At 46.4% G+C, this 27,661-nt stretch overlaps 1 protein-coding gene and 1 long non-coding RNA gene across 5 annotated transcripts in view; one reads left to right on the top strand and one right to left on the bottom strand.

The window, feature by feature from the left end:
* ABHD2 (abhydrolase domain containing 2, acylglycerol lipase) overlaps window positions 1-27,661 on the top strand; it is a 95,134-nt gene that overhangs the window by 23,802 nt on the left and 43,671 nt on the right. For both annotated transcript variants that reach the window (XM_037000697.2, XM_037000698.2), the window contains exon 4: window positions 26,217-26,392. In XM_037000697.2, the coding sequence (XP_036856592.2) occupies window positions 26,217-26,392 (176 nt within the window). The remainder of the gene's footprint in view (window positions 1-26,216; window positions 26,393-27,661) is intronic.
* Window positions 15,896-22,139, bottom strand: LOC140847287 (uncharacterized). Of its 3 annotated transcripts, none has more exons than XR_012127167.1 (3): window positions 20,448-22,139; window positions 19,188-19,314; window positions 15,896-17,756 (listed from the first exon to the last, which is right to left on the bottom strand). It is a non-coding gene; the product is annotated as an uncharacterized lncRNA (long non-coding RNA). The 3 variants fall into 3 exon arrangements; XR_012127168.1 differs by having other exon boundaries at window positions 15,896-17,030; XR_012127169.1 differs by having other exon boundaries at window positions 21,624-22,139.

Genomic DNA, 27,661 nt, shown 5'->3' with positions numbered 1-27,661 from the left:
GCTTATTCATGGGTACCTTCCATCTGTCTTATTGAAAAGTGTACTGAACATTAGCTAAGGGAATGCTTCCATTCCACGCGAACCCGGGCTCCAGCGTTCTGGAGGTGGCCTGGGCGAGCCCTGCTTCTGATAGAGGCAACTGTGGTTGTACAGGGAATCTGCGTTCCACGGCACACGTGCTGCTTTCAAGGGACACATTCAACTGTGTTCAATTTTTCCCTGTTGATGGCTTCTGAACAACTCTATCTTCCTCAAGGGCTCGGGCCAAGCCTTGTGCGTGAACATTCCACACTCCCCTGGGTCTGAATCCCCTCCTCCTCTCTCATCACTGCGGCTTCGCTCTGGGCCTGTTGTAGCTTAGTCCATTCTGCCAGGTGTGCCTTATCAGATAGAAGCCGCTGCAGAGCTCTTCACCCCCTCAGCACATGGCAACACTCAGTGGAGCTTCTACTACTCGAAGGATAGTGGCAGAAGCTTCTCCCTGTCTGCTGATTTAACCTCTCACCCATGCTGTTGGCACTAATGACATTGGGTGAGTGATTCTCTTTTAAGAGCAGACAAATGGGCAGCGGAGACATCTGAAGAGCTTGGATTTTTGCTCCATGTTTGAGTGTCTGGCTAATGTTTACATGCTGCTAGCCCAGGGTGTCAGCTGCCGCTGAGGGCTCTGGGTGTTTGGGTGGCCATGTGGAGTAACAGTGATGCCATGACTCAAAGGTACCAAGTCAAAACAACGTATAACCCAACTGTGTTGCCTAACACTTGTGAGTGCCGTGTATAATATAACTGTCATCATACTGCACTGGGAACTGCCTCGCGGAGGGACTTCCCATTACAGTAGGGGTAACAGTAACTCCATGACCAGGCATTAGACAAGGACATGGTGTTCTTTGGAAGCAGTGTTTGCGGTGGAAAAGCTCCTCTCAAGGGGTATGCACAGAATCTGTATACTTTCCAAATGGTCCAGCATTTTATTAATTCACTAATCTGGACTGGCAAGTAGCATTGACACCTACTTTCAGATTGAGTGGGACCCAGCTAGACCCAGTTCCTCAGCCATCTCATTTTTAGAGGAAAAAACCAGGGTATTAAAAGTCCTGCATGTTTATATGTAGGTAAGTGCAAATTTATCTACAAAATGCAAAAGCCTAGCATCAGTTCCTAAGCAGTTAGAGGAAGTCATGGGAAAGCTGCTACTGTACAGGCTCCGGAAAATACCACGTAAGGTTAGAGTCTGTGCTGACTGTTCAGTAAGATGCTGATTTATGACAGTTTTTTGGGGGGTGGGGTGGGGTTTAACCTTGTTTTCCTTTAAAAAAAATAACCAAAAGACATTAAGTCCAACAGTTTCTTTTTCCTTTTTATCCCTCCCTGGCACTTTCTCCATGAGCCTAAGGTGCTGGCCTGGCACCACATGATGTCTGTTGAGATGGCCCCCACCCACCCTCCTGGCACGAAAGCGTGTTCCTGGTCACAGAGTCCTTGGACCTCGTGGCTGTGCCCTCCCTCTCCCACTGCTCCACCCCTGCCACTGAACCAGCTGCCATGCTTCCTCCTGGTGAAACCCCAGTTAGGGAGGGCTGGAAGTTGGCTTCACTTACTTAGCGATGGTTTGCAGGTGAGTGAGAAGGGACAAGTTCCCCAGAAGCCATTTCCTTCCAGACCTGTCCCTTTGGTTATAGGACAAGCCCTCTCAGAGCATGTTGGAACGTTACTTAAGCATAGTTCTCAGACATCCAAGCTCTCTGACTTGAACATGAGAAGTGAGTAAAGGGTAAAAGGATTCACTTCTTTCCCTCTATCTTTTAATACCCCTTTATATTTTATTTAGATCGTACTTTTAGGAATAACTACGTCCTGCGTTCACGTGGCATACCACCAAAATGTTTTTACATTACCTTCTTTTGTCCACATTGCTGCCTTTTAAACTTGTTGAGTATCTCTCGAATTTTACCATTTAGTCTTTTTAACAACTTTGAGGTCAGATTCATTTTCGTCTCATTTGAAGGATGAAGAAACTTCCCAGTGGCAGAGAGGGAAACTGAGGCCAAGTTTTGACGCCAGAGTGGGTTCCCTTGTCCACGGGGAGGGGGACAGAGGCTTTTCTCATGGGGCCGGTGGGGAAGTGAGGGGCCAGCCCGAGATGAAAGTCTAGTGGGACCGGCCCTAGAGTGGCCTTGCGAGTCCCACGTGCCCCTCTTTCTATTTTAATCTCTCGGCCAGAAGCCACTGTCCTTGATGCCCTTCCTCGGTGTCATGTGCTGTACCAGCCTGCCATGTATTTGAAGCTGAGGGCAGGAAACATGTCTGCATGGGTATACGTGATCTCCTGGGCCTTTGAAGATCTCTTCTTCCGGAGGAAGCCTGTCTGCAGCTTTCACAAACAATCATCTGGGCTTGAAAGTTCAGTTAACTGATTAACGGCAAGCTGATGGTGTTACTCAGTGACCCTGACAGCAAGCAGCCGGTTATTATGACTGATGTGCCGAAGCAGAGCATCTCCTCTGGCTGTGCTGGTGTAGAAAAAAGGTTGATGAGAGGTGAACACTGAAAACATGTTATGAGAAGCAGGATGTTTTTCTACCTTTGAGCATTCAAGTCAGTTTTAAAGTGTGTTTTAAGATAACTTATCCAAAGGTACAATAATAACAAATCTTTTGGTGTCTGGAGGAAACCTTTGCTTAGATGGGATGAAATGTCTCTTGTTCACTTAGCAACAGATCAATATTTACCTAGTGATTTACTTTTTTGTTCTCAAGAAGTGTTTGCTTTCAGTGAAGCCAGCAGACTGAAGCCCCGTTCAGAATTACAAGAAAATCTAGATGATATGAATATCCATCTTTCTTTCTGAATAAAAAATGTAATGCATATTCTTTTTTTGTTAGTGGAAAATAAAATGAAGCCCACAAAAATCAGCTGTAATTTTCCTGCTCAGAGATATACACCATTACTGCTCTGGTGATCGCCCCTGTGGGTTTTGTCTTCTGCAGATAATGCCCCAAGAAAATCAGGGATATAGAGTGGTAGCACTTTGCATGCCATAGACATTTACCCACTCTGCCATATATATATATATATATATATATCCATATATATATATCTCCTGACATTTGACTGATGACAGCGACAGAACTCTGTCAACCATTCACGCTGTTGGCAGCAGCCCTTCTGGCCCTTAGTTTCCTTCTTTGTGAGCTGGAGCAGGTGGCTCTCCTCTGGTGTCCTTCAGCACTGGCATCCCTCGAGTCTAGTGCTGTCACCAAGCACTGGAGAAGTCTCCTTAGAGGAAAGACCCTCAGGGAGGGGCTCAGGCTACAGGGAAAGGACGGGAACCCAAGGAGAAGGGTTTCCCTAGGTCTCTGCCCTCTTCCAACCATTCCCAGCCTGTGCTCCAGGACAGGCTGGCATTGCCCCCCTTGGGCTTTTGGTGCTACCATACATACAGTAAAATGACAAACCTTAAGCATACAGCTCAGGACGACTGGCATATGCATTCACCTGTTATAAACTACCACTCCCTTGGGCAGTGGCCCGTCTGTCACAATACCACTTGAGGTGGCCTCTTCAAGCAGGCCAGCAGCGGAGGCACACCACGGCGTGACCCCAGCTACCTGGCAGCCTCACGTGGCGTTCTCCGTACGTGGCCCACGAAGTGCCTGCCCCCGGCCTGTTGGTCCCTGGCTGCTCCCAAGCTGCCTCCACCAAAGTCTCTTCCACCAAAATGCTTCTTATCCTCTAAAAAACCATAAATAGCATCTAACCTGAGAAAATTCCCCTGACTTCTTCCAACTCCTCTTCAGTCAGAATGAGCCCCTATTCCGTCTCCCTACTCCTGGGTGTCCCCAGCACACAGCTTTGGTGTCCAGTTAGCACGTTCCACCATCTTTTATGGGAATTTGTGTCCATCTCTTCTTTATTGGTAGAGTACATGTATCCCAAATCAAGAACCACACCCTTGATGAGACGGAACAGGATCCCTAGCAACTGCAAATCTGAAGTATAATGCCATTCTGTCTCTTGGCCTCCATAGGCAGGCGTAGGTGAGGGCTGTCCCCATTTAGGCAAATGCCATGTGTGCTGGTGTGAAAGAAGCCACTCTGTCTCCCGCTTATGCAGCCAGTGCTTCTCGGGGCGCCCAGGGAGTCGGGGCACACCTTTAGCTTTGACCCGAGTTTTGTTTCTTGGGAAGTCACGACCCAGTCTCTGAACAAAGATGGATTCTTTTTTGGTCTTAAATCAGGGCAGGTTAACCGCAGGTGCAGCATAAAGGCCGTCTGCAGCCTCTGCCCTTCCCCAGGGCCTTGCGGAAGTCCCCACCACCAGGTCCTGGTTAGAGAGCAAAGACAGGCCGCAGGTGCCCGTCTCTGAAAGCCTGCTCTTGAAGTGTATTTATTCTTGGTGGGAAGCCAGGCTTCTGCTTTTTCACTTGGGCAGGCCTGTCGGTGTGGGTCATGGTATAGCTAAAGATGAAGGCACTGAGGAGGAGCGGGATGGAGCGCTTAGTTCACAGCTGAGGTGTTTTTACTGGATGCAAGAGACCTCTGGGAGCCCCTGCAAGGTCTGGAGAGGGGAAGCAACGTGATCGAAATCACAGCCACGTGTTTGCGGGTCCTTTCTTCCCCAGAGACAAAAATGTGACCTATTTCTTCTGCAACCAGCTGCCACCTGAATTTACCAAGAACTGGATGTTGTGCCCCAAGGGCCTGAGAGATGCCTGAAACGTGGGGAGCAGGGTCCCCCGCATTCCAGCACCAAGCCAAAAACGGGGTTTGCCTCTTCTGTCCACGGTGCATCCCTGAGCATCTCCTCTTTGAAGCTACTTCAGCTACTCGGAAGAGAAGGGCTGCAACCCAAGGCCTTTCCGCAGAGTGACGGGTCATCGCTGGCGCTCTCCCCGCTCTCTCCCTACTCACCAGGGTGCAGGCGCTAAGCGAGAAGCCTGCCGACACGTTCTCCTCGTCATCGTTGGTGTGTCTCCTCAGTTTCCTGCCAGTCGCCACCCGTTAGTCTTGGTCAGTGAACATTCGAGGACTACTTCTCTGAGACTCCATTGTTAGGAGGAATTAAGAGAGGTTTTTCATTGTGGGAATTTTCTAGAGGCACTTCTTCCTGTTGGTTTCTGCACCATTCCGCTTCCTGATCATTTCTGACACAGCAGAGCAAATCTGCTTTTGATTTTTCTCCCAAACAGTACAAACTCCTTCTTTACTGGTCATACATGCTCACTTCCTAAATGGTCATTTTTCTTTTATCTACCCCAAAGAAGAGCCCCATTCTCTCTATATAAAAATACCATATTTGTCATAGATGTACAAGATACACTGTTTTTGTCCTGGTGTGCCAAGGACACCTAAATAATTAAAACATGCCAGATAAAAGCCCAATTCCGATTTCTCTGATGGTGCGATGCGGCATTCTTCTCCAGATCTGAAGAGCACAGGACTCCCACTCGCCCTGCCGTTTCCCTCCTTGCCTCCATTTTATAAGGCTGTCCGTTGGCTAGGGCGAGGGGCTTGGAGATGGACAATTAATGTTTCCTAATTCTTACATAAAATGCCATGCAAATGCGGCTCCACACTCCTTCCCAGTCGGATCGCTACCACTAGGCCCTTCTTAGGAAGATATTCTGGAGCCAGCCCAGCTTATTTATACTGAGTTCAAGTTGAAAAGAATTTCATTATTTGGGGTTTAAATCCCTCTTAATTCCCTCTTGTTCACAGAGACATTCCACATCAGATTTAGATCCTTTCTTCCTTGGCTGAACACTAAAGCTTTGTCCTTTTTATGGGATAAACTCCTAATGGCCAAGAGTCTTAACTCCATTGACCTGATTTTATTCATCTTAAGGATCATGCAAATGTTTTCTTAGATGCTTATGGTAAGCAATTAAACAATCGACAAGTGGGTCTGGAGCACTCCGATGTACTTGCTATACAGGCACGAGATCTTCAGAGCACATTTACCTGGAAACTCACATTGTAAGAGAGTTCTTGAAAGGTGAGACTCAACATCATCTTTATTGAGACCGATTGTCAAAGGTCAGCATCTGTGAGGTCACACTTTCAGGTGACTTCATCTTAAAATGGCTTGTGTTTCTGATGAGATGGCTCAAACCAAAACTGTCCAAGTGAGAAAGATGAATTGCTGATTGTGGGATACTGTCCCCTGTTAACTAAGCTGCCCAAATGTCCCAGTTTTCCTAGGACTGATAGGTTTCCTGGAATATGGGACTTTTGATGCTAAAACCAGAGCAGTACCAGACAACCAGGGACAAGTTGGTCACCTTTGGTATTACTGTCCTCTGCCATCAGTGGTGAGGATTTCGTGAGTGGGTGTGCATTTGCAGTGAGTATTTGCTTAGCCAATGGCCAGGTTCCATTTAACTCTTGGATGTTCCTTCCCTGTGCTGTCTGTGCCCAAGCAGGTCACTTGCCCAAGTCTCTTTCATCTTGCAGCTTCTTGTATTGAATTAAGATGACCAAGCTGAGTCTGTGGAGAAATCCATCCAATTTCTGTAACCTGGTCTGGGCTGTGGCTTCTAGTTAAGATACTGTGCCTTTGTGTAGAATTGCTGAAAGGCCTAAAAGGCCCAGAGTCCAAAATATTCAAGACTTCCTTGATTGAGGTCAGATGAAGGCGACTCATCTCCTGGGTGCCAGCTACTCCTTAAAGCAGTTGGTTCCAGTTCCCAAAACTTTGTGACCAATGTATTGCCCTGTTCGTCATGCCTTAGTTTATTCTTGAGGGCTTTTCAAAAGAGTCTTCAAAAAACCAAAAGACACCCATGCTGCAGCTGAGTCTGTCACATGACGTCAACCCCGCACATCCGGGTGGGCAGGTGGGCCCCTGTCCCATGCAAAGCCTGGCCATGGCTGGGGAGTTCTTGCTTCCAGGCTTTGCCAGATGAGGCTTCAGGGTCCATCTTTGTCCACCTGTCATCCTTAATGTTACTTACTTTTACCCAAACTACTTCACTAAGCGTCATTACTTTACAGGCCCTGTCTGGGATTGGGTCCACTTCTGCGGCCCTTCTCAGCATGCAGTTGACTGAAAATTGGTCCAATATCCAGGAGCAGAAGATGGACCTCATTTTCTAGAAAGTCTAAAATTCCCAAGTGTAGCCAGCCTTTATCAGCTTCTCATGTTCTATTGATGCTGTTAATTCAATGGTTGCCATTTTTTTTCTCAAGCTGTTCTTTTTCTCTGCCCGCTCCCCTCAGGTCTCTCTACTCTGTGATAGACATTATGCTATATACTACGAAACTGTATTTTATTGGTGAAACATAATTAAGACAATAACTTGACTTTGAAAGTGTGTTCTGGAGGGTACAGAAGTGTGATTTCTAAACTCTGAGTGTCACTGTGCCACCCAGCGGTGTGGACAGTGCTGAGCTGACTGCCGTCTGTGCTTCGTCTCCCCATAAAGCAGCAGTGGGGAAACTGACTGAATGGGGACACCCCGTCCTCCTCAGCAGCCTCAAGAATACCTTCTGTGCATGTGGGGTCTGCTGGGAAGGCTGGGATCAGAAGCTACTAGGTGGTGTGATATTTACACCAGGAAAGCATTTGCCTGGTTGTAAGAATTTCATGCCCCTTCATGAAATTCTAGGAAGTGAAGCTTTTGCTCCCCAGGGAGCTATAATTCCTGACAAACTGATTTTTCAAATTATCGGATGAGAGGCCATCCCTGTAGCCACCCTACATGACTGTCTGCCAGGCTGCGCAGTGCCCTCTGCCAAGGGCTGTGTACCTCTCAGACCTCTCCGTCTGCCCACGGAGGTCGCCTGGGGCCACCATGAGCCACAGAAGTGGGTCAGCCCTTGTGGCAGCTTGGGAACCACCCTAAATCTCCACCTTTGCCAGCTTCTAATCATAGACTGCGGGCTCTAGGTCAGCGTGGGTGCGTGGCAGCAGGCTCTACTTCTTAGGCAGCCATTAAAAGTAGCATTGGGAAACCTGCTTGCCTGGAGGTCAGTGGTTGATCCAGAACCATCTGTGGCCTCCTAGGGAAGGAAAGGTTCAGAGAAGCAGCAGGTTATGTATTTTTCCATCTTTCCACTGGGTGCTAATGCCATGACCACAGCCAACCGGACTTCCCTGTGACACGGAGCACCAAAACCTCATGCTGGCAAGACCCTGACCTGAACCAGTGTTTTCAGTCAGATCACAGAAGCTTGAACAATAATTCCTTCTTAATATAAAGTGAGAAACTCCATATATGTCTTTGAAATTCAAAATCTGCCGAGCCATACAGTGCAGACTTCTCCTTCCTTGGTAGTTCAGTAAAGGAAGATTCTTCTCAGTGAATAAACAAACATATATATATTTTTAAGTTAGTCAGTATTTAGCAACTTGCTCTTCCAGTCTGTTCAATGTGTGTGCACCACACTCAGCCCCCTGCCCCCCCCCCCCACATAATTCTTTTTCTCATATTTCTACTTTCTTTGTCCATCAAAACCTTCTCCATCTCTCTAGGCCTCCTCACATCTTAGCTCCGTCTGCATTCGCATCCTTTGCCCTTCTTTGATCCCTGCAGCTCCTCCTGCCAACAGGGATGTAAACGAGATCTTCCCATCGCTCTTTGCTCCTGACTGTGTTCTGAGAATCTTAAGGACAGAGACTGTCTTCAAATTTCCTGTATTCTCTATGTATTCTGTATTCTCTATGCCTGCTCTTTGCACCAAGTCAGTGCACACTAATGTCTGTAGACAACTTTGGTAGGAACCCATGTGATTAAGTGTCAGAATGAATAATTCAAATAAGTGATAAGGGAATTTAGAGAAGGAGGTAATACTATGTAGCTTGGATGTTGATTGAACGAGGCCTCACCAATTTAGCATGTTTTCTCATTGTCACTGCTTTGTCCTGACCCCAAAGCCACTCTGCTCCTGTTCCCCCAGTTCCATGGATCTTCATTTGGCTGGAGTTTGACCATCTCTCTTGCAATTCCCAAAGATCTCCCTATTGCTCTTTCCACTGCCATTGCACCTGCTACTCTGTCTGCCCTTTGTTCACTGTGCCTTTGATTTCGTTTGCCAATGTGCTTGCACCCCATCACCAGGCTGGTTTTCACAGCTGCAACTGGCCCAGCCCCTTGCCAGGTCCCTGTGCCATGATGTGGTGTGACAAGAGCTGTCTGATTATAGCCGCAGGCCTTCTGGGGAGAAAGGAGTCAGATCCCATGGGGTCTCAAACTCCCAGAAAGGAAAAGCTGAGACTTGATCTCTGAAGCACTAATGGTGGTTGGAAAGGGAAGATTGGGACAGGCCCCAGAGACCCTCAGGTAGAATCGGTAGGTGCTGGTGGATGATGGAACGGTGCTGGGTGTTTGTGGGAAGCACTGAATCACAGGTGATGCCAAGGTTACTGAGCAGCTGCCAAAAGAATCAAGCCGTTGACAGAAATAGAGAAGTCAAATGGGGAAGCTGCCCGCCAGGGAGAGTTGCTTGATTTGGGGCACTCGACGGGATGTGCAGGTGGGCAGGTGCAAATGCAGCAGTTGGGACTTCCATGGGAGCTTACAGCCAGCTGTGTAGGTTCCAGGTCAGCTGCCGGCAGGGGAGAGGAAGGCAGAGGGGGCAAGAGACCTCAGCCCGATGGCTGCGGCAGGTAGGCTGGGAGAGAGCCGGCAGATGAGCCGGAGGTGGGCAGTAGGAAGGGTGGGGGGGAAGCAGGGCCTCGAGTGTCACAGAAACCAGAGGAGGAAAATTGAAGAAGAAGGCGTCAGAAACCCCAAAAAGTGGGGAAGGATGAGGCTGACCAAGGCCTCCGAGCTTGGCCAGAAAGCATCCGGGATTTTTGAGGACGGGTTTCCAGCAGGAGGGTGAGAAGGGAAGTCAGCTCACGGAAACCGAAGAGACAAGTTTCCGTCTAACAACAGAAGAGACTGAGCAGGTTGGAAAATTCAGGGGACCAGGAAGAGCTTTTGGAGCACAAATGAAGAGGATTAATAGAGGGATTAGAAGATAAAGTTGAGGATCTCTTCCAGAAAGCAGAATAAGAAGGCAAAAGATGGAAAGTGGGGGAGAAATTAGAAGATGAGTCCAAGACATCCAACATCCAAATAGTTCCAGAAAGAGGCTGAAGTGGAGGGTGAGGAAAGGTCACAGAAATATCCCATAGCTGTCCCAAAAGTGGGGGGCCTGAAACTCCAGACTGAAAGAGCTTCTGGAGTACCAGCCCAGAGAATGAAAAAGACCCAGTTAAGGCTCTCGGCAAGGTCCCCACAACTTGCCGAGAGGGAGGAGACAGGTGGCACACGTGGACCGGTCGTCAGAATGACGCCAAATCTCAACAGCAGACCAGAAGCTGGAGGGCAAGGGAGCGAGGCCTTCCCAATCTTAGGTAAAATGGTTTCTAACTTGGAATTCTATACCAACCAAACTAAGGCCTAGGATGAGGGTAAAATAAATTAAAGACATTTTCAGATATGGAGAGTTGGTCTCAAAAAAAGGATTTTGTTCCAATTCACTGTTTCTCAAGAAGCTAGTGGGAGCCAGTGTCCACCACAGGAAGAAATTAAACCAAGGAAGAATTGCCATGGGGTCCAGGACACGGGAAGGGGGCCTGGGAGGATGGAGGGAGGGGAGCCCTTCCAGACGGGGCGGGTGCAGGCGGCTCCGCCAGCTGGTCGCCTGTCTTTGATGGTCCAGAGACTTCCAGGTCCTCTGGATTTGGACGTAAGGCAGTGATGGACGCATAGCAAAGTAAGCTGATGAGGAGATGATAAAAGTGGTAACCTGAGGGAAAATAAAGAGTGCCTTAGTTGTGACTAATATTTACATAATTATAATTCTATAAACACTGAAAATCAATTTAACTAAAAGTGTCACTGCAACAGTGTTGAAAAGAATGGGGTGGGGGGAGAAAATGCATGTTTCAGGGGAGGGGCAAGAGAGCTGGCACCATCCACCGTGGCAAATTCAGTAGATGGCATGGGAACTGAAATCGAAGAGCCAGCAGGACCGGCATGGCACCTAGAACACGGAGGCAAGTGTGGGGTGACAGCGACAGCCGAAGAGCGGAAAATAGTGGTCTCTTGGAGGCAGGAGCTGGGGGCGGAGCAGGGCAGGGGGGCATCTGGTTGCACTTTGTAACTATATGCACATGTGTTGAAAAAAATCTAGATGGGTAAAAATGAGATATGACAAGGTATTCTCCCAGCATCATCTGTGGTAGTGAACACTGGGAGCTAAAGCTTCCAGAAGTGGAAGCAGGGGCAGGTTAATGCAGCGGAGGGGTTCTGACGTGGGGTCCAGGGGCAAGCACCACACGCTAGTGCTTCGGACCCTCGGTTTCCCAGCCTGTAAAGAGGTGGGGGTCTCAATACCGTGAGTTGCTGTGAACCGTAAATTCACTTACATAAGGTCCCATACAAGCTGCTACATAACCTTTGCTCCCTAAGCCATAGCCAATAGGCTAGAATCTGGTGCGGTCATCCAGAACTCAGTATAGTAACTGTATGAGAAAAAGGGAATAAACGAAAAAAGCAGAAGACAAAGTCATACACCTACATGTAATTGTTACAGCTATGTAAATGTTCTACATTCAAAGAGATTCACATACACATAAAAGATAACAACATTAAAACAGTTTTGTAAGGGTTGTGAGGATAGGGGTGATTTTTAAACTTTGATTGCTTCTAGCTGTTTCCAATTGATAGGAGGTAAAATTAAGACTCTGAATGTACGTTTCATCATGGATTTGAAAGTTGTATGTAGTTTATCGCCACGTATAAGCAGCGATATAGCCACTGTCGTTGACATTTGTCCTTCATGTATAAAGAGAGATAGACTTTGCTCTGGCAGAACTTCCTAGAACATGCTTATGTCTACGGTTTTATGATGTGCTCTTGTGTGGACAGGAATGAAGGTTTGATGTCTAAGCTGCCGTGAGTTTCACAAGGGTGGAGCTGTTGACTCTTTGAGGAAACATTTTTCTGTGTACTCACTCCGTGGGAGAGGCTGACATTTCAACAAGGCTGAACCACAGTTGCCAGCAGTGGCTTCCTTCAGCTGTTTGGAACTGCCTTCCTCTAATTGAAAGCTTCAGGGCAGCTACGTCACTTCCTTCCTCGTCCATTTCTGATCAAGGCTCAAGGAACAGTGGCTGTTTCCCAGTAGCTCTCATGTCCACCAGTGGAGTCGATGACCTCGTTCCCTCCTTCAGCACTGCCTTTGCTGTCAGCAGGCTCCTGTGTTTATCAGAGTAAATTTTCAATAGTGATGCATATCATAAGCATCCTGACCTACTGCATAGCTTATATTTACTTTTTAAAAATAGATTATACAGTCACATGAAAAGACTCCTCCAGCCACCATCCAGTTCCCTTCCACCAGTGTTTCCAGTTTCTTGATTGTTTTATGTTAAAACAGTAATTACACACATACACACACACCACCATATTTCTTTCCCTTTGATGGCACAAGTAGTAGTATATTGTATACTCTTCTACACCTTGTGTTTCTTCATGAAATATCACTGAGAGATTCTTCCAGGTGAGTGTAGGAAGAGCTTTCTCCCCCTACGTCTTAGCTGCTCAGTAGTCCATGATGGAGCATCATTTGTTTACTCAGTCTCCGAGATGGAGGTTTCATTTATTCCTAGCCTTCTGCTTTCATAGTGCAGCAACAGATAATTTTGCATTTACATTATGGCACATATACATATGTCTGTGTACTTCCATAAACTTCCATAAACTTCCAGAAGTGAAATTGCTGGGTCAAAAGGGATGTGCATGGAAACCTGTGTTAGCTGAATCCCTTGCGCCTATCCCCACGAGCACCAGATTAGAGAGTGTTCCCCTAGACTTACCAACATAAGAGTATCTCCTACTTTTTGATGTTTGCCAGTCTGATAGGTAAAAAGTATGTTCTCGGTGTGTTTGAGCATCTTTTTTACATTTAAGAACTATTTTTATTTCCTTTTCTATTAAAGGCCTATTTTTCTGATGGCCATTGGTCTTATTCCTAGTCATCTGAGAGAGTTCTTTGGGCAACTAAACCTTTGTGGTTTGAGTTGCAAATATTTGTTCTCAGTTTGTCATTTGTCTTTTGACTTTGCCCCTGGTGGTATTTGCCATGCAGAATTTACGTTCGCATAGTCAAATCTATTGATTTTTACTTTTGGCTTCCTTAGAAAGATCTTCTTCATTGTACGGTTATTTTCTAAGATTCTAAACTTCCCTTTAGCATGCTGTGTAGTGTCATTTTCTGTTTTGAAATGTTTGCCCTCTCGAATTTATCCTGGTGTTAAGTGTGAGTCCGAATGATTTTTTTCTAGACGACTACCTTTTGTCCAAATCCATTTATTGAACTATCCATCTTTACCTTATTTATTGAAGTGCTACTTTTCTCTCCTACTACACTTCCTGGGTGGATTTAGGCATATTCCCAGTCTGTTCCATTGTGTGGACAGTCCTGTCTACCCTGAGCAGATTTGCAGCTTGTCGGTAGGTTTTGCGTGGGCAGTGGGGGTGGTACTGTAACCCTCACCACTCTCCATTTCCGTAGTTTTGTAATGATAGCTGCTTTATTGTGCCTTATGAACTTCAGAGCGCTTGTTTAATTCCAATATTACAAAAATATTTTTACCGTGTGCCCATCAAATTTACTGTAGGTAATTTTGAGAGAACCAACATGTTTGCGATTCTCAGTTTTCCAGTGCAAGTTCATTTGCTGAAATCTTTTGATCCCTAAAGAACATTATAAATTTTTCTACTTATCTCTGTCTCATGACTGTGAACTCCCTGGGAACAGGAATGAAGTCAGGTTTTGAATGTGGGTTATTAGTATAATTACTGACAAAAGAAGCATTTTTATTAAACATTTTAAGAACCAACCCATCTTTTTTCTAACATCGTTGCTTGCCATTTTGTGAATTATTTTCAGCACATCAAAGGAAGGTAAGAGATGCGCTGATGTGGAATGTCAACATTTTAATCCTCGTAGTCATCTTGTGATTAAAGTGTTTTTAAAAGGGCATTCTGCATGGATAATCCAGGAACTCCACATTTAGATATTCCAGTTTTCCCCCACTAGGAACAGTAGCAAATGGGAGGTGGTTTTTCAGCTCTCACCTCCCCCCTGTGCAGCCCCGGCATAGATTTCGATGTGACGTTGGGCTAAGTGGCCAAAGGCGATCCTGGATTGGGCAAGGAGCAGACCACTGACATCTATGTGGGTATCCTCCAGACAGGAGAGGGGTGAGCAGGGCAGACAGGGACAGAACAAGGGTGCTCCATGTGCTCTGCATCAGCATATATCCTGGTTAGTCAGCACAGGTGGTGTTTTCAAATCCATTAGGAAGGGTGAGGCAGGGGAGTGTGTCTGTGTAAAGTCTGGGCAAGCAGAGAGAGTGTGGGAGCTTTGAGTTTAGCATCTTGGGGCCCAGACTCCGAGATCTGCAAGGTAACTTCAAGTTACCTCATTAGGTAACCGCTGTTTGGCTCTTGGCAGGGCTGCTCTTTAGTGGATGGCATTTGTTGGAACCCTGACGCCTCCTGATAAACTAAAAGCCCACTTAAAGCACAGCATTGAAACCAGGTCCAGATATACACAAAGTTCCATCTGCGTGAGGAGGAGTGTGACCGTCCTAAAAGCTGTTTGTGGAGCGGGAAGATAATGGAGTCAGAGACACTGAACGTGTGAATACAGTTCTGAGGGTTTTAAGCTGTTTTTCCGGAGCTTTAAAATTGAGTTTACTTTTCCTTTGAGCAAAAAAGAGCCTGATTTCTTTGTAAGCAGTTTTAGTGCAACTCGTGTGCCTGCTCAAAAATGCATGTTTTGTAGCTCACACAAAATGTGGGTAGGTCGTATATGTGCCCCCTTGGCCGGTGGCCTCTGCTGTGTATTTAGAGGCCAGCTGCAGGAACAGAGGATGGGTTCTGCCTGCTTTCCTCAGGCCGCCTGTGGCCATTTCAGTCAGAAACAAAAGAGCCTCTGCGCTGGAATTTTCCTGAACATCACCCTGCGACACAGGAACAGAACGCCTAGCAACGAGAGTGGAAATGTGATGCGGGACAGCTGTGAAGACGTGTTTGCCCCTAGTGGGGAAAATGCTGCGTTCAAAGCATCTTTGTGCTGAACCCATTAATGGGTGTTGGGGAAGCTGACTGTGCCACTTGCCATTTGGAGATGAAAGGCCCGAGATGTTTGTTCCCAGCGCTGACGCTGAAGTCCTTCCCGGCCTCTGCCCTGCCTCCCCAGCAGGACTGGCGTGATGTGCGGGCTCTACTCCACATCTGGCTTCCTGAAAAGGGCCTCTGGGGCTGCGTCCTAGCGGCAGAGGGTGAGGCCCAGTGTGGGGGGCTCACAGAAGACCTGCTGGCTTCAGGTCAGCCAGGCTGGATCGGCGGAGAGAGGCCACGCGAGGGTCTGTGGTAGGAGCAGTCAGAGGCCTGGAGTCGAGGCCTGTGGGAGAGGGGCTCGGGCAGGTCAGGATCCAGGGTTAGCATCTGTAACATGTTCCCCTAGACTCTCAGGATTCCGCCCTCTGCTGCTCCCTTACCTCCCGTGTGTGCGCACAGGCTTGTGCATACGTACACGTGCACCCACGGGAAGGCCTGGAGCTCCATTTTCTGTCTTTTGAGCCGCCACAAAGCTTCGCTCCCAGTGTGCCCCACCCCCATCCTGATCAGTTCATTCTCACTCATTAACATAGGATAAACAAGCATCCCCAGGCCCAGCGCCCGCCCGCCTTTCCAGGGCACCTCCGTCCTGTCTGGCCTCGCTTTCATCCCCTGCAGGGTCTCATTGTCTCTGAAAGATACTCCATAGGATTTTTTTTTCTAGCCTCATCTTAGAAATAATCACATGAATAGAATATTCAAATTATTCACCCTCCAGATGGACCTCCTGCAGAAAAGACAGTTACATTTGTGGAAAACATAAAAAAATCAAAGAAATATTTTTTGTTTAATGTACGTGAAGAACACCTAAGAGAGGTGCCGACAGATTCAGTTATCGCCTGTGAGAAACGTGACTTAACAGAAGCTCTGACAAATGATGCCATGGGAAATGGACACAAAGATGCCTGGCTGTTGGTTTGCCCTCTAGCTGAGGGTGTCGATGAGTCTGGGACGTGGCAGAGCAGGACACGTGTGGACGGAAGCAGAGACCTGCCCTCTAGTCCTGACTCTGTGACACCAGGCAAGTCAAGACTCTGTTTTTCTCATCTGTAAAATGGGGGTGATCCCACTGCTCACAGGTGTTGTGAGGACTGGAGGAGAGGCCGGACTGGCCCAGTTGTTGAGCAGCTGAGCAGCATCCCCTGTTCTCTGAGAACCTTAGAGCCCCGCGCTGGCCGGTGTGGGCTGTGCTAATAAAATGCCATAGGCTGGACGACAGAAACAACACATTCATTTCTCAGTTTTGCAGGCTGGAAAATCCAAGGTCAAGTTGCTGGTAGATTCAGTTCTTGGTGAGGGCCCTCTGCCTGGCCGGTGGACAGCTGCCCCCTCCCTCAGTGTCCTCACACGGCAGAGAGGGAGAGCCCTGTCTCTCATCCCTTCCGTATAAGGACACCTGTCCCATATGGGGGCTTCACCCTCATGACCTCCTCTAAGCCCCGAAGGTCCCGCCTCCAAAGACCATCACCTTAGGGGTGGGGTAGGGCTTCAGCGTATGAATGTTGAGGGAGACGCTCAAAGTCGCCATCACGCACCGAGTTAAATTGGTACTTCTCAGCCATGTGACTAAGTCCCCCGGCAGTATCGTCCCATTCTGCCTTTCTGACCCCGCTGCCTCTCCCCTCTGTGACAGAGGGTGTCTGTGCTCCTCATAGGCTCCCCCCAGTTGCCAACCCTGCAGGGCAGGTACTGTGTCTTGCCAGTGTCTGGATTTTATTGACTCACTATGTAAGAGCCGCAAGAAAACAGGCAGAGGGAGGCTCAGTGCTGATAATGCCGTTGCTTTGGTCCCAGACGCCAACCACGTGCTCCTAGAGACATTCCGGGCCCATGTTGTCACGCTCAAAATAATCTCTTGGTCAGAGCAAAGGTCATCTCTCTTCTCAGTGGACAAATATTTTTCCTGAAATGGAAAATCTGTGTTTCTTTACCTGAGCGGGTGCTTTGAGCAGAGTGGACTGAGGAAACATCCAGGCCCGTGTCTCCTAAACGGCCCCAGCCTCCGACGCGCTCCCTGGCCAGTGTGTCTCAGCAGAGAGCCCGCCTCCTGAAAGTGGGGTCCTCGGGAGAGGACGGAGCAGCCGCGTGGCAGCACTCCCGCCCGCCTGACCAAGAGGAGCTTTTTTCTCGGGGAGCCTTCACAGGCCCACGAACTCCTGCTTTTTGCCCCATCCCTGAAGCATCCCTTCGGTTTGGGCTTTGTGGAAGGAAAAGGGACCGTGAGGGTCCGAGCGTGAAGCTAGTTGTAGAGCGAGCAGCCTGCACAGCGCACAGAACGGGGCCCATGGACTTGTGAGGCTCCCAGTCCAGCGCTGGGTTCACAGGTGACAACATTTTAAAGTCACAAAACCTTGAGAAGACAGGTGCTCATTTTGCTGGATGGCCTGTTAAGCCTCAAGAGAGAGTTCAAGGCCCTCATCCAAGGTGGCTGCGGATGCCCCGTAGAATTCCGCACATCGACAGCTCTGGGCGTTCCTCCTGCTGCCAGATGCTCTTGAACTGAGGCAGGGGGTAGATGAAGATAGACCCCCTCCTGCTTTTTTTTAACATTATGGTATTTAACTTTTACCCTGATTCTCATTTTAGTGGAGTTGCATCATATGTTCATTTAACTTATGCAGATTCAACTCTGTGTACAAAGAAAGAAAGAGAAACACACACACACATGCAAGTGTGCACGCCCACTCCATCCGTGCCTGCCCCTCAGCAGCCTCTCCACTCAGACGGGCACAGGCCCCCTTGGGTGTGAGCTGGGAGCCTCATTCCCCACTGGCACAGCCAGGGCCTGTGTGCCTCCCCACGGGAGGAAGCTTCGTGCTGCATCCTCACATCTAAAGACATATTTTGCTGTTCTACAACGCAGCCTGACCTCAAGCCGCCAGTGCCATCTGCTCCCTGCAGTCCCAGCTCTCTGCCCGGCCCTGGATGAGAGCTGCCCGGCTTCCATTTACCACAGACAGTGTGTCCCTACCCAAGGGATGTTCAGGGGTGATTTGTCCATTGTTGATAGCTTCACCTTTTAACCTGAGGACCAAACTGTGGGTGAGATGTGACCACACTAAAAATAGAATGACCCAAGGAGAAGAGAGCAGAAGTTAAAATGGGAGAACCCCTTTGCCCTGACTGTTGTCTCATGCTTGCCAAAGCGCCAGAACTTGGCCCGAGTGTCTGCCCGTTCTCTGGTTTAATGCCAGCTCTGGCTTAGAAGCCCTTGTTCACTGTTACTCAATAAGGAGATTTATATCAGGAGTAATAACCAGGCTCTCCCTGTTGCCAAAAAGCCCCTGGTTGGCAATAGCCTTAAAAATGAACACCACCAGGACATGCATATGCTAATCTGATATATTTTTAAAGCTAGAGGCTGGCTGTTGTCTGTTTAAGATATGCTAAGCCCCATTTACATTAAGTCTAGATAACTCCAATATTTTTAAAGGATGACTAATAGAGTCGTAGGAGTCTCTGGAATGAAAGCATCCATTTGTCCCCATCATGCCTTTGTTATCATCCAGAGAAGTACTGGACACGGTGGTCAGGGCCTCAGCTGAAGTCTCAGCTCTGCCCTTGTTTAGCATAGTGACCATATCCAAGCCACTAACTCCCTGGACTGCAGGGCATCCGTGGTGAAATGGGGGTCACAACAGCTGCCCATTTCACAAAAAGAACTTTGAAAACTATGAATGGGAGAGAGAAATAAAATGGCAGTGTTGCTTATCATGTTCTGCATTCAAAGAAGAGGTATAGTTAGTCACTCAGAAACCCCTGAGTCGGGCTAAAGGGCTTGGGGGGACATCCCTGATGGCCTGAAGTTGCTCAGCAGAAGGCCTGGGGTCTCACCCAGTAGGACCCCCCCTGTGGCCTTTGCCTTCCAAGGTAACCTTACAGATACGAGCGCATGGTAACCTCCATTCCCTTTTACTCTGTGAAACCGTGAGCCCTGTTATTTCCTTGTTATGGAGGAGACGGAAGCCGACTCAGATAACCATGGAGGTCCTCAGCACCTGCACGGCCCAGCCACCCCTCCCCAGCCCCCGCATTTGGGTCTCCCCAACCCATTCCTTACTTCTCCTGTCATTCGCTTCGTTGGTCCTGAGTTCTCGGCTGGGCTGGGAAGGAGGAACGTGGAGGAACAGTGTGAGCTGGGTTCTAACCGTCCGCACTTCCATCAGGCAAAGGCTTAGGGGTTGCACCTGGGGACATTTTAAATGCAGATATTTTCATCAGAGTCATGGTAACATTAGGGAGTCTTAAAGAAAGTATTTTCTGAAACAAATCCTATTGAACCAATTTGATTCCATGATGATTTTTTAAATACAATACATTTAAAATTTGTCTTCATCAGATTTGTTTTCCATTTAAATTTTACTGCGAAGCTTGTAATCAGCTTTTGTCCATATTGTGTGTTACTGACCATAGCTTCTGCTATAACCAGTTCTCTTGGGGCTGTTACTTACACCAAGTCTAATTCTCCAGGTTATATTTTCCCAGAGTAAAAGCTTTTATGGAAACTGGATTCTTTTGTTGATTTTTAGAAAATACTAAATTATACCATGTCCATGTGTAGTTTTAACTGTGGCCAACTTTATTCTGCTTTGATTCTGTCAGTAATAAACATTGTGAAATGAACAAAAGACAGTATATATTTATCAACTAATTCACTTAAACAATTGTGAATAATATTAGAGATGCAGATGGAAGTAGAGGCAGTGAAAGGAAATGGCCTCGAGTCAAAGAGTAGGGATAATATTCATTATCATTAGTTATTAGGGAAATACGAATCAAAGCCACAGTGAGATGCCACTTCATACCCACCAGGAAAGCTATAACATCAAAAAAAAAAAAAAGGAAGAGGTACAGGTGTTAGTGGGGAGGTGGAGAAATTGGAACCCTTGTACATTGCTGGTGGGAACATAAAATCATGGAGTTGTTATGGAAAACAGTTTGGAAGGTCCTAAAAAAGTTAAGCATTAGAATTACCATATGACCCAGAAAATCCTCTCCTAGGTATATACCCAAAAGACTTGAAACAGGTATTCCAACAAAAACTGGCACACAAATATTCACAGCAGCACTGGTCACAACAGGCAAAAGGTGGAAACAGCCCAGTGTCCATCAACTGACGAACAGATAAACCAAGTGTGGTCTGTCCATATGATCTGCTATCATTTAGACGTAAAAAGGAGTGAAGTGCTTAATGAACCTCGGAAACTTTATGCTAAGTGAACAATCACAAGACAAAAAGTCACATGTTGTGTGATTTCATTTCTATCAAGCATCCAGAATAGGTAAATCCATAGAAACAGAAAGAAGATTAGTGGCTTACCAGGGACCGGGGGAAGCCGAGAGGAGGAGATTACCTAATGCATCTCACTTTTGGAGCGGTAAAGTGTTCAGAACTAGACAGAGCTGCTGATGGACACCTGGTTCACTTTTCGAGGCCGTATGATGTATTGTCCAATGTCGTGCTATGGCCAGGGGTTGACAAATGCTTGTTATGAAGAAAGAAGCTAGACCGTAACGAAATATCGAGGCCAGCCTGTCCTTATCTTCTGGACCTATTTATAACCAACATCTGGCGACACTAACAGAACTGTCCAGTGGGAAAGACCACAAGGGAAAATCTGGCCCTCCTTCCCACCCTCAGCCCTGTAAACGTACACACTGCCTTTGGGCACATGGAGTTCACATCAGCAAGGACAGATGGTTGCTGGGCTGTTTAAAGGAGAATTGGGAAAAAAGTTGACTAATGTCTATCTTTGCCCTAAATCAGTGGGTGATGAATTCTTCCCACAGGACCTGGGTCCCTTGGTTGTAGATCAAAACACTGTATAGCTTTGGACCCAGGTCCATAAAGGACTGTTTATGGTACAAGGACAATTTAGCTAAGTGTTAGGAAAAAATTGAATTAGATCTTAACTTTGCATTATTTCCAAAAATAACTGATTTAAGGGTAATACGTTTTTTAAAACTATGGGAGTGACTTCACACTGCTGTGAATGTGCACTGAATTGTGCAAATGAGTTTAAAAATGGCTAATTCCATGTTCTTTGAATTCTACGTCAAAAAACAGTGAGGCAAAGTGATAGGCTGCACAACGCGAGGTACTTCACTCTAAGACCAGTAAAGCTTCCTGAGCCACTTCTTCAGACGTCTCCTTTAAGGAACACAGCGCGAACTCATGCTGATACAGTTTGCTTTTAGAAAGATGAGTTTGTGAGAGACGACATTTGAGCAAGTCAGTTGCCTGTCTCTGATCGGTTGTGTTGGAGGTGAAGCAGATGCTTCAAAGTAAATACATTTGAGGTGCCAAGAGTTGGGACAGAGTTGGGGACAGGGACAGAAAGAAGCAGGAGTCTTCGGAAAAACTTGGTGGGAGCGTGATGGTCTGATGAGGAACACGATGGACAGATTGAGGGCAAAGATGAGCGTATCGGGCACTAAAACAGCCTCCTGACCCAAAGACAAGTCCAGCACAAAGCCTCGGTCACCTTCTGCCTACCTGGAAACCATCCTTCCTTTCCGAGGGCACAGATTTCATTTGGGAGAGTTCTTTCCCACTGCATGCAGGTAATAGGTCCAGGTGTCCTGCCCACCCATCCAGTAGCGGAAGTTCCCTCCTTCTGCGCCTCTGGCAGTCCTACAGCAGTCCCCCGGTTCTTTCCCGGATTCCGGTTCTCCAGTCCCTTGTCCAGCTGGTGCGGCCCCAGCATCCCTGTAATCAGTCCCTTCTTAAGTTACTTGGAGTCGGGTTTTGTTGCGGTAACCAAAGCATCCTGTCCGAAACTGGAAATGCCGAGGAGTAGCCGCTGATGGACACCAGGTTCACTGGAAGGGACTTGCTGGGGTGGGGGGCTCAGTATCAAATGGCATATCCTAAACACCTGCTCTGTGCTCACCCTGTGCGATTTGGAGAGAATCCAAGGGAATAACAGCTAAGCCCGGGTCCAAAGCTATACAGTGGTTTGATCTACAACCAAGGGACCCAGGTCCCATGGGAAGAATTCGTCACCCACTGATTTAGGGCAAAGATAGCATTAGTCCCAATTCTCCTTTAAACAGCCCAGCAACCATCTGTCCTTGCTAATGTGAACTCCATGTGCCCAAAGGCAGTGTGTGTGTTTACAGGGCTGAGGGTGGGAGGGAGGGCCAGATTTTCCCTTGTGGTCTTTCCCACTGGACAGTTCTGTTAGTGTCGCCAGATGTTGGTTATAAATAGGTCCAGAAGATAAGGACAGGCTGGCCTTGATATTTTGTTATGATCTAGTTTCTTTCTTCATAACAAGCATTTGTCAACCCCTGGCCATAGCATGACATTGGACAATACATCATACAGCCTCGAAAACAAGTAGAAGATGTAGCCTGTGTTTTCAGGGGGCAGGAGGGAACATGCCCAGATGCTGACTATAAGGATAGCTAAAACCAGACCAAACCAAATGCAGAAATGCATGCATTTATGCTACTGCAAACAGTATTGAACCATGAAGTAAGCTATGAGGTTTTACTGTAGGACATAAACATCCGAATAATGGAGAGACACACCACATTTTTGAATGGGTCAAGTCAAAATTGTGGAGATGCCATTTCCCCCAAGGTAATATGTAAGTTTGGTGTGTTTCCAATTAAAAATTCCAAAATTTTCATAGGAGAAGCTAATCCCATTATTCATCCAGAAAATAAAATGCCACAAATCAGCTAAGAAATTTTTTGAAAAAGAAGAGTGAAGGAGGCCCGTACCATTGACTCTCAAAATATTCTGTAAAGTTATATGAATTAAAGAGTGTCGTATTGGCACAAGAATAGACAAATATATCAATGAACCAGAGCACAAAATACAAAAACAAATCTGAATATTTAATTGGGAACTTGGCACACATTTAAAATGATAGTTGAAATCAGCTGGGAAAACAGGACCATTTATGGTACAAGGACAATTTAGCCAAGTGTTAGGAAAAACTGAATTAGATCTTAACTTTGCGTTATTTCCAAAAATAAGTGAATTTAAGGGTAATATGTTTTTTTAAACTATGGGAGTAGTGGAAGGAAATATTGGGGAATATACTTATAATTGGGTGTTAAGGAGAGCTCTTTTTAAAGTAAAATGTAAAACACAAAGATTTTAATAGGAAAAACTAACAAATTGAACCACAAAGCTTAAAAGTTATTTAAAATAGAAGATAAAATTAAAATACACAATAGATTTGGAGAAGGCCTTTGCAACATATGATAGATGATGACTTGATGTAGGAGCAATAATTAAATAATATCTACAAATCAATAAGAAAAAAGATAGTAGGAAAGTGGACAAAGGCTATGAACAGAAACACAAGTTGAAATGCCCCTTTTTTGCCCAAGTGGCCAAAATGTAAAAAGATTGACATAATTATTGATGAGGGTGAGGGCGAGAGGTACTTTCATGCATAATTGGTGAGAATGTAATTGATCCATCTTTTCTGGAAGGCAGTTTGGTGGTATTATCAACTGAAAAAGCACATAGCTCTTGGTGCCATTTCTCATCCTCTGGGCCCCTCCCTGGGTAGTTAAGCCCTGGCTTTCTTACAGCGCAGTGCCAGGCTTCCAAGGACACAAAAGCAGCTGCCAGGCCTGTGCGGACGCCAGACCCAGATGTACCCCACCATCCTTCCACCTCGTGCTTCCAGCCCAAACAACTCACAGAGCTGCCTAGATTCACAGAGGGGTGGGGACGTATCTAGCTCCTGCTGGGAAGAATGGCCTGTGGGGACAGGAACACGTGAAATTATTGGCAGCTGTATTTTCAGACAAACTATCAACATAGGCTGTTAGAGTAAAGCACATTCCTCCACGTACAATTTAGCAGCATCTCTTAAGTGATTGTATGCTTATGTAAATTTCAAAATATTCTATTATTTTGGTCCATATTTCCTTCCTGATCTAAATCATGTGACTAGACACCTATTCTGATGTTTCTGTTCTCTAAATGTTTTTCTTGTAATCTGTGGATAAGTTATATAACAAACAGAAACACGCCACAAAACTTCACCACAATAAGTGCTGTCCAAAAATTCAACTTTACAAACATGGTGTTGTTATTATAAGTTGATTAAAAACGGTGTTTTATCAGTAGGTGTTACTGTCATAAAATTAAAGATGGTCAAACTTCCACTCTGCACAGTTGACTTTACAGTGATGTAAGAAAGCCCCAAATGATCCCGAGGGAGTTGCTTATTGTGTCTCTCTTTCTTTCTCTCTCTCTCTCTCTCTCTCTCTCTCTCTCTCTCTCTCTCTCTCTCTCACACACACACACACACACACACACACACACACACACACACACACACATATGCTTGCACATGCACCCACACACACAAGCACTGTTATCCCAGCCCAAGCTGAGAATGGTGCTGGAAAGAAGACAACCATGCTCCACCGAATTCATGTTGCAATGATTACCTTTTAAGTATAATTTTGTTTTTGCAGATGTACTAAGTGGGTCTGTACTCTGTTCATTCAGCAAGTCCTCCCTGCCTGCGTAGGGTGTGGTGTGCCCTGGGGATAGATACAAAGGTGAATGAGCCTTATGGGATTTATGAAATATGAAATTTAATCCATTCTTCTGATGTCTTTAACCTCAGCACATTTCTATTTTTAATTTACATTTGCCTTGAACTTCCTTCATGAGTGATGGGGAGTTTGGTTTCTTGGACCACTCCTTTCCCTCTACGCACAGTTTGTTATCCAAACTGGTAGTCAGAAACTCTGTAAATTCTGTATCTAAATCTTATAAAATATTGAGATGTCCAGTTGATATTATGTTTACAAGCTTGTTCTTCATTACGGTCATACTCCGCTCATCTCTTGTAAATGCCTTCGTCTGTTTTCCAAATGCTGTAGCCTCACACTGAGCTTTGCACCGTCGGCTTTGTGCTGGCAAGTGGCTTCATGTCCTTCAGTCTTAAAATATGCTTCCCTCTCCTCCCCACCCCAAAGAGGAAGCCTGTCTGGGAACTGGCTCTCTGAATGTGATACCTTCACTTCTCTTAAACTTGTGTAGATTTAATGAATTACAAAAAAATTAGTCAGTCTGTCTTAATTTAAGAAGAGCTTCTAGGATCATCTGGTCTGATAGAAATGATAGGCATGACTTGGCAAATAGGTTAAGGTACGCTCTTAATTAACTGCTCAGAAATGAAGGATTGATGTCATTGCCATTTTATATCATGTAACTAGTTTCTATAGAACACACATCCTGGCCCACTCTCAAGTTTGGGCTCAAAGCCGTGGAAGAGAAACCCACGGCAGTGTTAATAAGCGAGGTCATCTTGCACTATGGTTGTGGACTATAATCATTTCTTAATTGTAACTTGGAGCACCTTGTTTTCCCAGTAACGAACTAGTTTGTGATATTTGCGTTCCTACCAAGGACCAGAGTCCCTCTGTGTTTTCCCAGAGGACAGTTGTTAGGTTAGCATCTTGCTTTGGTTAGGCTAACAAGCCTCGATCCTTCATTAACCCAGCAAATATTTGCACTGCTCTGCCTTTCCAGCACAGTCTCTGGGGTTGCAGTGCCCCCACACGTGCACAAGGCACTCACAGGTCCTTAGGCGAGTTTGCGGCCTCCCAGTGTAGGAGGGCAGCAGGTCTGGTTAAAGGACTGACACCTGCAGCTGTGGCCTAACAAGGAGGGGGAAAGGCAAAGAGGCGAGTGTTAGTGACAGCGGCGCTATGCTACTTTATATGTATCAGCTCATTCGATAATGAGGCTGGCCCTGTCAAGCAGCATGTGTTCAAAATGCATTACTTGCTTTCTTTTTATTCTACATTATGGAAATAACCCATGTTGAATCACTTAACACCCTAAATTCAAAATCCTGCCTATGTAAGTACAGTCTGGGTGATTTCTAAAGCTAATCTTATGCAGGATGTATTAATAAATGGGAAAGGTGGTAAATCATGGCATGGATGTAAGGTTAAAAAAAAATCTCATATTTACACTTAGTGTACATAATTTATTTGGACAAAAACCTAAATGGGCTGAAAGACTTTTGTTCAAAATTTTTTTCAGAGCATTGTTCAAGAAATGTGGGGAAAACTGACCTTTCCTCTCCTTTCTTAGATACATTCCACCCTTGATCTGGGGGAAAAGTGGACACATCCAAACAGCCTTGTACGGGAAGATGGGAAGGGTGAGGTCACCACACCCGTATGGGCACCGGAAGTTCATCACCATGTCCGACGGAGCCACATCGACCTTCGACCTCTTCGAGCCCTTGACTGAGCACTGTGTTGGAGGTGAGCCTAGTGTGCGTTGTAGGACTGGGCCATCACTCAGAGAGGGAGCCTCCTGAAGCTGGTAGGAAGTTGGCTGTGGTACATCACTCAGAAGCCACCAGCAAGGATTAGGCCCAGCATGTGCCTGCAGGTCACTGTGTGGAGCCCTTCAGAACCATTGTTGAATATAGTCAATCCTCTTGTGAAATACAGAAACTTGATGTAGTGAAATGTGGGAGGCCTTGTCACCCAGGCCCCCCGGGACCAGGTCTCTGGTTTGCTGACAGCAGCAGAAGCTAGACTGTTCCTAAGTGCTTCATATATGCTGTCACCTCATTAATTCTCATATCAACCCTGAGAGACTGGAGCCTTGTTATCCCTACTTTACTGACAAGGAAGCAAGCTTAGAGATGCAATGTAGGCTGGTTCTGTTTATTGAGTAATAGCAGATAACAAAGGCTCTCAGGTACCCTCTGCTTAGGTTTTCATGGACAAAAAGACACACTGAGGTCCTATTTCTGCAGGGGTCTGGGATACCTCTTTCTCAGAAACTACTGCAGTGCACTTGCTGCTGGATTTTGGCATTTCTCTGTCCCACCTACACGGTGAACACTCATTATAAGATTCTTCACAAGGAGGACTTGGAGGAGGTGGGGGTAGATGGCAGCCTCCTTTGAATGCTGCTCCAACCAGAAGAGCACCTGTCTTTTGAGTCGTCTAGTACACAAAGGCACCTAATTTTTCTATCAGAGCTCAGTAAATATTTGCAGGTACATTCCAGTCAATGTATTGTAACTCAATTTTTAAAGTACCCAGAACTTCTGAGTAGCTAGTGACGAAGGTTTAATTTGTATTCCCTCTGCATGGAATACTCATCCCAGAGCGGCGGCTGCTTCCTTCTTGTCATTCAGGTCTCAGCTCGGCTGTCATCTCTTTAGAGGGACGGTCTCTGCCTCCCCCAAGGAATGTTTCTTCCCAGTGAACCCATCAAGGCTCCTCCTGCTTTAGTTCTTCACGGTGCCCGCTGTTCTCGAAGCTCAGCCGTGCAGTTGTTTACTATCTGTCTGCTAGAACGCAGGAAGCCCTGGAGTGCAGGATGGTAGGCTCCCAAAAGGCAGTCGCAGAAGGAATGAATGAATGAATAGGCTAGGAGTTCACTTATGTTTATAAATCTTGTAGCTAATCTTTCAAATATTATTTCTCTGCATAGCCAGTTACATGTTTTTTTTCCTTTAGTTTCTAATGTTTTTACTTCTTATAGAGCTAAAGCACAAAATAATTTAGCTACGC

This window comes from Manis javanica, chromosome 18 (assembly GCF_040802235.1).
Source record: "Manis javanica isolate MJ-LG chromosome 18, MJ_LKY, whole genome shotgun sequence".
Taxonomy (NCBI): Eukaryota; Metazoa; Chordata; class Mammalia; order Pholidota; family Manidae; genus Manis; species Manis javanica.
This window is presented reverse-complemented; position numbering and strand designations above follow the sequence as displayed.